At 39.0% G+C, this 11337-nt stretch overlaps 1 protein-coding gene across 1 annotated transcript; it reads left to right on the forward strand.

Moving 5' to 3' along the window:
• The first annotated feature begins 449 nt into the window (after positions 1-449).
• LOC121430376 (cell division cycle protein 20 homolog) lies at positions 450-10628 on the forward strand. Its single transcript, XM_041627663.1, has 10 exons — positions 450-607; positions 1483-1657; positions 2069-2271; positions 2768-2893; positions 3711-3907; positions 4906-5000; positions 5547-5775; positions 6582-6707; positions 9751-9868; positions 10389-10628. Exons 1-10 carry the CDS (start codon positions 490-492, stop codon positions 10571-10573), a joined length of 1572 nt encoding a protein of 523 aa, XP_041483597.1. The 5' UTR covers positions 450-489; the 3' UTR covers positions 10574-10628.
• The last annotated feature ends 709 nt before the right edge of the window (positions 10629-11337 follow it).

Genomic DNA, 11337 nt, shown 5'->3' on the forward strand with positions numbered 1-11337 from the left:
ACCAATATTGTAGAAATGTCGGAAATGACGTTGCATCCCATCTATACATGATTTAGGGCTAATAATATAGTAACAAAATATGCTGAATATGCTGATTTAGGGCTAGATCTTTTAGAAGGAAAGTAGAAATCTCGGGAGCGAAAGTTTCAGGGTTTTTTGGCGGTACATGCAGATGAAAGGGAAGGAAACCCTGGCTCCGTTGCGAGTAAGCAGGATTTTGACTCTCTAGGAGCCTCCTGGCTAACCTACACGACGTTTTACCGAAATATGTAACCCAATAAGAGTGGACGATCAACACTATATTCTTGTAGAAAATGTTGACTGGGCCCGTTTTCCCCCCTTGGATAATGGAAATACAGCTGAAGATCACCTAACCTCACTTACCTCCAATCAATATACATGTACAACGATGCCGCCCCTGATTTTCACACATTTTGTGCCGTTTGTATCTTAGATATCAATTGAAGAGAGAGAAGAAAAAAAAGAAAGATGTCCAATCTTCAATTTGAGACGACAGTGAATGAGCTAATTAAGCTGGATGCTCCGGTTGCTATGGGAACAGGAAGCGATCTTCCAAGGTGGCAAAGAAAGGCTATGGAAAATAGAGGTATATAGGGTTATTTTAATGATGATGGTGATGACGATGGTGGTGGTGATGGTGATGTTGGTGATAATGGTGATTATGATGATTACGATGGTGATGGTGATGATGATGATGATGATGGTGGTGATGGTGGTGATGGTGGTGGTGATGGTGATGATGATAAGGATGATGATGATAAGGTTAATATTAAGATGGTGATGTGTGGTGACGACAGTAATGTTGATGATGAAGAAGAGGTGATGATAATATGGTAAAATTTGGGTACTCCGGGTCTCCCCTCTTGAGAAACGTGACTATTATGTACACACCTATGATAGTATAGTGGTGGTAAAAGAGAATTTGATCGTAACTAGATATTGTTGATGCTGATGTGTTGATGATTATGATGATGATGATGGTGCTGCTGCTGCTGCTGCTGCTGATGATGGTGATAATGATGTTGGTGATGATGATAATGGTGATGATGATGATGATAATGGTGATGATGATGATGATGATTAAGGTGGTGATGATGATTAAGATGGTGATGATGGTGGTGATAATTATGAATCATGGTGATGGTGGTGGTTAGGGCTGCGGTAGTGGTGTACGGTGATGATGACGTCGATGATGATGAATATGATAATGATGCTGATGGTGTTGATAATTATGACGATGTTGATGATGGTGGTGGTGTTGGTGGCGATGATGCATGGTGATAGTGATGGGAATAATGATGGTGGTGATTTCGAAAATGATGATTCATGAATATTAATGGTGCATGTGACGATGACGTTAACGGTGACTGCGAGGGTGCCTATAATATTCATTGATCTCGGTGTCAATTATACATCATCACGGAATCAAACAGTACATTTCTTATATCGTATTTTTTCCAGAGCGGGGACTTGCCCCATCACCTTCCAATAACAGGAAAACCCCTTCCCGAGGGGCTACGAAGACTCCATCGCGTCGGCGCAACTCCAAACTAACTCCAAGTAAAACACCCCCTGCTAAGAAGACTGGGAAGACTCCTGGCAGAGAGCCACTTAAACAACATCAAGGAGGAGATAGGTATGTTACGATGGTCTCTGAAGTTCTTTGAATCTGTTCAGATCACGGGAGGAGCCATCGGGGGGGGGGGGGGACTAGGGCGACTGTCCTTGTGATTCAATAGTAGTGTACAGGAAAGTACAGTAAAGTATCAAATAAGAGGTCTGGCACGTATAACTCTATACATATCCCATACGGCTCAACTGCTGGGTCGTCTGGCCTTAAATCAAAATATGCGAGTGCCACCACTTATCCAGATGGTTGTATTCCAACGGGACGGGATATTTGCCACTATTTGCCACTATGATAATAGTGGCAAATATCCCGCCACTGTCGGATTATTTATTATCGCCAATAATCAGCTACCGATTTTTACGACTATATAGTCGTTATTTATAGATCATCGTTCTACTTAATCCTATTCAATTTAAGATTTATCCCCAACCGGGCCCTGATGGACTACGACCTTAGTCATTTCAAACTGACCCAAGGTGACCAGCCCACATTCGATGATGAGATGCACGAAGCGGATGAGGTAACGACCTACAACGCATCGGCCATCAAAGACCACCTGGGTGACCACAAGGACGCCAAGATCCTGACCTTCAAGCAGAGAGCACCCAAAGCGCAAGAAGGTGGGACACATTGCCATCAAAGGCTACATTGCACCTGTGCTGTCTTTTGTAAATCGTGAGAAAATGGAAAGTTAAATTTGTTTTTTGTTGTTGTTACTCCATGGTAAAAAAATTACTTTTCTAGAGCTACGGGGTACGAATGCAGAAAAGGTGTTGGGATTTACTTTATGATTTCGACAGCATCAGTGCAGAGAGTATGAGAATAATGAAATGTCAATCAAATTCTCCCATTGCCCCAATTTTTTCCAAAACCTTGTACAAACACGTAAACATGATCTTAGGATTGTGATTTTTTGCATGGTCAGCCCTCCCCCCCCCCCCCGTTTGAAAACTGTACGTTCCGCGGCCCCTGCATTCTGTAAAAATAATGTTGGTTCAATGAACACGATGAGTCTGTCTCCCTTTTGAATGTATGTCAATGACTAAATGGTCAAATCAACGCTAAATTTGTATTTTAATTTTTACATGTGTTTATTTTCATATCAACTGTTTGTAGGTTACTCCAACAACTTGAAGGTGCTCTACAGTTCGACTCAGGACCGGCCGAAGAAACCGACTAGTCGTTTTATACCACAAACTGCAGAACGGATCCTCGATGCACCGGAACTCCACGATGACTTCTGTACGTGTTCATGTCAATAGTAGGGAGTTTTCGCTCAACGACGGGGTCAAGAAAATAGAAACGTGTTGCAAAACGCCCTTCATGACGATGAACAACCAAGAAGTCTTTGTCGAAAGTTGGTGAATCAAAACGACAGTTTCGTTCTGGACTCTTAGGCAAACGATATATTTGCAATTTTTCGTCAGCTTAGAAACTGAGGACGAAACTGTTGTTCCGGTTCACTAATTTTCGACCCCCCCCCCCAAAAAAAAAAATGGATGTTCTTTGTCATGAAAGAACATCAATTTTTCATAACATTTTTTAATGTGAGACGTCTTCATACATCTTGGAGCGAAATTCCCCTGTTCGTTACACGAAAAAAAGAGAAAAACTCGTAATGACTCAAGACTTCATCTCTAGGCCTATCCTGCATCGGGGATACATGCAGTCATGATCAGAGATGGGAATCATTTTTTTTTTGGGGGGGCAGTTAACAGGATTGGGGTTTTGGCATAACATCATTGTATATAATTTAGAAACTTTTCCACATAAGAAGTCCGATAATGTCATACAAGCTATTCTGTCATTGCTCATTATTTTGTTGATGAGTTTCGGTAAACACTATTCCTTTTTACCAGGCACGGATCCAAGGGGGGGGGGGTCACAGGGGGCACGTACCCCCTTTTGAGAAGCAAAATTAAACTTTGTAATGTAAAAATGTAAAAAAAACAGGTGTGTTCCCTCTTGAAATTGAAAACCTTTTTTTTTTCATGGTTGACTTTATCCACATTCTCTGAAAATACATCCTAATTTCTATTACATTTGATCTGGTTTTTAGACCTGAACCTGATGAGTTGGAGTTCAAAGAACATTCTAAGCATCGCTCTTGGCAACGCGGTTTACCTATGGAACGCCAACTCGGGGGAGATTGACCATCTCTTTCAATTAGAGAGTCCAGGGGATTACATTTCATCGGTGCAATGGCTTCAAGACACGGATTGTCTCGCAGTTGGAAACTCGATGGGCCAAGTGCTGGTAAAAAAGTAGACAAAATAATGTTACTTTGGGGCTTTACTCCGTTCAGTAATTAATCTTTGCTTTGTGGTGATGTTTATCTTTGGATTTCGCTGTGAAATTTTGATATCTGATGGTCTCACCAATGCAAGTATAGCATGAGACCCCTTTTAAGGGGGTGGGATTTATTTCAGACGATCATTTGTAAGTAAGCAATTCCTTCCCTCCCCATCCACATTGCAGTTCACCATTGACCATTACCACTCAACATCACCCAACAATACAGTATGTCCTTTGCATCAAACACACTTTTAGCTGAGTTTAGTGGAGATGATTCTTTTTATCCCATTTTCCATCTCCCCTTCTCCTTCCTTCCCCTATTCATCCTCTGTCGTTTTCTTATTCTTCTTTCAATCATAATTAAAGCATCTACTGAAGATGTGAACACACTCAAACACACAGAATTTCTTACTCATCGGAATACGAAATGACTTTCCTCTTTTCGGTTTTTCTGTTCCTCCTTAATATCGTATTACAGGGCCCTGTCAACGATTTTTAAATTGGAGGTGATGGTTTGGAAGACAAATTTGAGAAGCAATAAAAGGGTTCTCATTTCAAAGTGAACGTCATTTTGGTTAAATTTTTGCTTTTTGGTATACCGACCTGATTTCCGGAGGGCGCTGCCTTTGGTGTATACGCAGCACCCTGAAAAAAATATTGCTTTCTGGGCCATGTTATCATTGGTCAAATACGCCATTTTTTCTACTTCACTACCATTTTTTTCTCTCTCTCTCTTTCTCCGTCTTTCCTTGTTTCTGTTTGTCCTATCTTCTTGTTCCTCTTCCTCCTCTTCTTCTCCTTCTTATTTACCCTTTTCTTCTACTTCACCTTTACCTTTTTTTCCTTTTATTTTTGTTCTATTCATTTCTCCCATTCTCTTCTTTCTCTTCTTCTTCTTCATCATCTCATCTTCTTCATCTCGTCTTCTTATTTCGACTTTGCTTTATTTTCCAATGCAGCTCTGGGACGTTTCGAAACCCAAGTGTCTTCGATGTATGGCAGGTCATCCCGCTCGAGTTGGATCGCTGGCTTGGAATTCCTACATTCTGTCGAGGTATTGAAGTTGGGGTTTTCTTCCTGTAAAAATTCATAGATGAATAAGAAATACATTTGCTTATACGCTTGATTGGGCAAATACTGGGTAAAGCATCAGTATGTAATTTGTCTTTATAAAAAAAAAGAATGGTCGATGAACGTTTACCAACAGAGAGAGAGGAGGTAGGATATGACTTATGTCAAGGAACTGCTAGTTAAAAAAAATTTTAATGCTTTAAAAAGATACCGATTATTTTCATTTCTGGGTTGTTATGGGGTCATCATATTCTAAGGTCATAGTCCTTGTACACCGTTTGTGATGGCATCGGTTACATATTTCAACCAGCGGGTGTTTGGAAATCTTAGATTATGCTAAAAAGAGAAAATAACTATTCGAACATTAAAGCAGAGGCATTTATGTATGTTTGGTAGAAATTACTATTGAAATAGCAGAGGTCACACGTTTGATCCCTGTGGAACCCAACTGTTACTGTATGTTCGTCTTTTTGAAGATATCACTCTAAACTTTTCACGACACCTTATATATCATATTTACCCTATGAAGCGGTGGACGAGCAGGAAATATTCACCACCACGATGTCCGAATCGCCGACCACCTGGTAGCTTCGATCGAAGGACATACTCAAGAAGTCTGTGGCATGGCTTGGAGCCCCGATTTTAAATATATTGCCACCGGTGGAAACGACAACGTTCTCAATATATGGGACTCTACGAGAGCATTGGCAGGATCTGAACCGCTCTATTCACTCGCGCAACATCAAGCTGCTGTTAAGGTTAGATAAATAATGTCTAGTATAAGAACGATGGTCATCATGGTGATGGCCGTCGTGGTGGTGGTGGCAATGATGATGATGATGATGATCGTCATCATCATCATCATCTACTACTACACTAGTGCAGCTTATTCTTCTACTACATTAGATTCTACTCCTGACTGATAGGCTTAATTTATTATGACTATCATGAAGAAGATAATGACGACGATTGTATTGACGATGATCATAATGGTGATGCTTATGATGACGACGAGGACGACGATGACAATGGTGAAGCCTGGGGAGTGTTTGTTAACATATTTGAAAAGTTGTCAGATCTGATATAATTCCTTCATTTTGATTGGCTGAGAACAATTGTTGCTATGGTAACTGTCGGATAAAATGTCAGTCATGAAACGCTCTCCTCGTATACTGCCTATGATTTTCCATATGTGCAATATGCAGATGACGACGACGATGATGGTGATGATGTGATTGAGGATAATACTGATGACAATGATGACGATGATCAAAGGCACTAAATTCGTTTTAACTAGTGTTAGAAAAAAATCTCGGGAGTAAGATAAATCGCAGACTAATTGTAAGCAATATCACAAAAACCATCTTTCTCTAAACACTTTCGTTCCATTGATTATGAATGAATATAGACCTACAATGACAATTCCGTAATGAAACGAAGATTTACTCCTGACAATGACGTGTGATGTCAGAAATTTGAGTATTTTACAAAAAGTAATTGATTGTCACCCCCTGAAATTATATTTTATTAATCTAGTAATCTGATTCCCCTATTTTACTTGCAGGCTATCAGCTGGTGTCCATGGCAACCGAATGTGCTTGGTAGCGGTGGCGGGACGGCCGACAGGACAATACGATTTTGGAATGCTCAGAGCGGATTGTGCATGAAAACCACAGATGCAAAGTCACAGGTACTATGGCCGTTCTCTTAATGTAGTTTGCCCCCCCCCCACCCTTGTCTTTAGAATTGATCGAGCAGGCGCAGATGATTTATTTCATGTATTTGATGATGTGGAGGCAAGTTGACCTGTAGGTGATTTATGAAAGAAAAGGGGTTGGCTTATTGTGTTCAATATTCTTATTTTTTGTTTCCCTGATAATTCTTCCACTTTATATAATCTTAAAAAAAATCAACTTTGGCCCTGCCGAGATTATATAGGTCATTGTTTGTGTGAGTGTGTGTTTTTAGTAAAGGGTGTACGTGGTTGAAAATATTTTGCATTAATGGGGGGGGGGGGGGGTTGTTGCCGCGTTCCGTATTAAGAGTTTTCCTCATGGCAAACAGGGGGGGGGGGCATATTTTACTTTTGTGAACGATGGATGTTGAAAACAGTGGTTTTAAAAAAGGTAGTTATTATTTCTGGGTGAGGATGGATAAGGGGCTATAGGCCCAAATTAAAATAAAATCAAACGTTTGTGAATGATATTTGGTTTGTATATGTATATATGTATGTATATATATATATGTATATATATATATATATATATATGTTCAAAGCTCGGGGCCCGGGTTCGATTCCCGGCAGAGACATTTTTTCGGCATCACCAATTTTTCCAAAGGGTAGATAGCTCTGGGGAACCTTGATTTAAGCTACGCCTACCATTGTTCTCTTCATCCATTTCTTTACAATATATATATATATATCTATTTTTTTTTTACTTAATCAATGCTTACTAAGTTTTCATCTTACGAAGATGACATTGTTCTACCTGTATTAAAAATATCAAGAACACAATTGAAATGTGTGAATTGAACGGAACGAGATGAAGATCCTTCATTTGTGTTAATTGATCGGCTAATGACCTCATAAAAAGAAATCAGAAACCCATTTCGAAATCACGTCCTTGCCCTGCCCGCCATCGCTTTAACATGTTGCTATCTCCCGAAGATAACAAAAATCTTAATGGACGAATAGAGCGAGATAAACCTTTCTTCTTTTGTGCTCATTGTTTGACTATTTCATCAGGAATAACATCAGATTTTTTTTCAATTGGCACTCGGCCCTTCATCGCCTCGCTATGTCGCTATCTACCTAAGATAAGAACATATATATATGACCAAAGATAACAAAGAAGATAACAAAAATCTTAATGGACGAATTGAGCGAGATAAACCATACTTCTTTTGTGCTCATTGTTTGACTATTTCATCAGAAATAAACAGATTTTTTTTTCAATGAGCACTCAATCCTTCATCGCCTCGCTATGTCGCTATCTACCTAAGATAAGACCATATATTTGACCAAAGGTAACAAAGAAGATAACGAAAATCTTAATGGACGAATTGAGCGAGATAAATCATACTTCTTTTGTGCTCATTGTTTGACTATTTCATCAGAAATAATATCAGATTTTTTTTTCAATGAGCACTCGGCCCTTCATCGCCTCGCTATCTACCAAAGATAAGACCATATATATGACCAAAGGTAACAAAGAAGATAACGAAAATCTTAATGGACGAATTGAGCGAGATAAATCATACTTCTTTTGTGCTCATTGTTTGACTATTTCATCAGAAATAATATCAGATTTTTTTTTCAATGAGCACTCGGCCCTTCATCGCCTCGCTATCTACCAAAGATAAGACCATATATATGACCAAAGGTAACAAAGAAGATAACGAAAATCTTAATGGACGAATTGAGCGAGATAAATCATACTTCTTTTGTGCTCATTGTTTGACTATTTCATCAGAAATAACATCAGATTTTTTTTTCAATGAGCACTCGGCCCTTCATCGCCTCGCTGTCTACCAAAGATAAGACCATATATATATGACACAGGATAACAAAGAAGATAACAAAAATCTTAATGGACGAATAGAGCGAGATAAACCATACTTCTTTTGTGCTCATTGTTTGACTATTTCATCAGAAATAATATTAGATTTTTTTTTCAATGAGCACTCGGCCCTTCATCGCCTCGCTATGTCGCTATCTACCTAAGATAAGACCATATATATGACCAAAGATAACAAAGAAGATAACAAAAATCTTAATGGACGAATTGAGCGAGATAAACCATACTTCTTTTGTGCTCATTGTTTGACTATTTCATCAGAAATAATTTTAGATTTTTTTTTCAATGAACACTCAGCCCTTCATCGCCTCGCTATGTCGCTATCTACCGAAGATAAGACCATATATATGACCAAAGGTCTATTCATCTACCAAACAAATAAAAATGCATTATAACATTGAGTAATATTCTCTTGCTTCACCGTGGTTCTTAGAGAGCGATAGAATATTTTTATGAGTTCGTAATTCAAGTGAAAAAAATTAAGGACTTCATTGTTACGAGGCCTACCCCCGCCCCCCCCCATAGGCGGCGGAAGCGGGGGGACGTGTCCCCCCTAAATTTGAGGAGGGGGGGGGACGGTCCCCCCTAAATTTGTAGTTGATGACCTTTTTTTTTTTTTTTTTTTTTTTTGCTTGTCAATTTATTTTCCTACGCGTCCCCCCTAAAATTTTTAGGTTGAGAACCTTTTTTTTTTTGCTTGTCAAATTTTTTTTGGTTGTCCCCTCCTAAAATTTTTGGCTTCCGCCGCCAATGCCCCCCCCCCTCTGGATTGCACTCATTATCGTTCCAGCTGACAAAGTTTTAAACATTAAAAAATAATGCAACAAACAATAAACAGAACGAAAATAGAACAGAAGAGCTGATGGATGGTAAAATAAATTAAATGAATAAGGGCAGAGGGTTAGAGTTAGGTTTATGATTTTAGGTTCAGAATAATGTAAAGATAATGATGGGTTTATTTAGTTTTGAAGGTTAGGTTTTATGTCTAGCTTAACGTGCAGATTTTCTATTAAAACAATTGTCGCCGGAGCAAATGTCATAGAGCCATCTGAAGATGGTCAGTTGGCTCTCTGTGTCATTGTTAAACCATCTTTTTTATAATTTGTGGTTGGTATCAAACAACCTTTGCATTCTTAATGTTTTGTTTCGTTGCAGGTGAGTGGAATTTTGTGGTCACGTGAGCACAAAGAGCTAATCACAGGCCATGGGTTCGCTCAGAATCAGCTGACTATCTGGAAATACGTCACCATGGAAAGAATCTGCGATTTGAAAGGTTAGATTTTTATTTGGGCAAGTCCCTATAGTTTTCATCATCACCATCATCACCATCACCACTATCACCATCCTTGTCATTATCATCGTCATCATTGTCACTGCCAACACCATCACCATCATCATCACTGTTCTCGTCATCGTTACCACCACCACCATCACCCTTCTCATCACCATTCACAACCACCATCATCATGATCATCATCACCATCAACATCTTCGTCATCATCATCTACATCCTCATTATCTTCTACCATTGCCATCATCATCTTCCTCATTGTCATTATCACCTTTGTTATCATCACAATTATCATGGTCATCATCACCACCACATCGTTATCATCATCATCATTATCACCATTCTCATTTTCATCTTCATCAGCCTCACCATCACAAAAACCACACTATCACAATCAAAAGCACTGCCATCAATCTTGTAATCGTAATCGACCTTGTTACCACTATCATCGATCACCATCTGAATCCAATGAAAATTTAATGGATTTTCTTTCTTTCCTCAGGTCATACCAGCCGTGTATTGGCGATGTGCCTGTCACCGGATGGAACCACCGTCGTTTCCGCTGGAGCCGACGAGACGCTCCGATTCTGGAATTGCTTCGCTCACCTGAAGAAGACGAAGAAGCCATCCACTAGCTCGAGGAGCAGCGAACCGTCCAAGGCACTGATCACAAGAACCATAAGATGATGTAATGTTGATATGTTTTGATTGTTTCGTGACATCCAAGGACTCTAAGAATGTTTTTAATATTTTGGACATCCAAGCCAAGGACTCGATGATCAAAAATACTTTGACAGAGTATGCTTGAATAATCAAGATGGACACCCAATCCAGATGAACAGGTGATTGGCAGGCATTATAATCTCCCAAAGATTGGTTGAAATACCGGTACTTCAAATCATGAAGTTGATGAAAAGGAATGAGATTTGGTCTGCTTTTAGGTTATGCAATTCTGCTCTTATGACAGCCACAGTGGGGGAAGCGTAGGAAAGAGAAGGCAAAGGGAGACGAGGTTAGATATATTTTCTAAAAGAAAGAAAGAAGATGAATGGGAAGGAGAATGAAAGAAGAGGAAAAGAAGAAAACGAATGAGAAGAAAACTGAGCAAAAAGGGGAGGAGAAAACAATAGGAATAAAAAAGGAAAGAAGAGTAGGATGAAGCAGGATGGAGAAGTAGATGATGAAGAAAGAAAGCGAGATCCCCAAATCTATATACGCCTACACCTGGAAAAGATTATTAAAAGGAGGGTAAAAGTTCATAAAAGATATAAAATTAAATTGCAATATTTGGAAATGTGTAAAATAACTATAATAGTTTTTAAGCATTTTCTTTTACAAAATTTGTTTTCATTCACAAAAATTATAAATTGAAATTGTATTTTGTTGTAAAATAGTAGTGTATTATTATATTTAATTGATCCGTGTAGTGAATGTCCATTTGTGTTATATAT

Source organism: Lytechinus variegatus, chromosome 16, assembly GCF_018143015.1.
Source record: "Lytechinus variegatus isolate NC3 chromosome 16, Lvar_3.0, whole genome shotgun sequence".
Lineage (NCBI taxonomy): Eukaryota > Metazoa > Echinodermata > Echinoidea > Temnopleuroida > Toxopneustidae > Lytechinus > Lytechinus variegatus.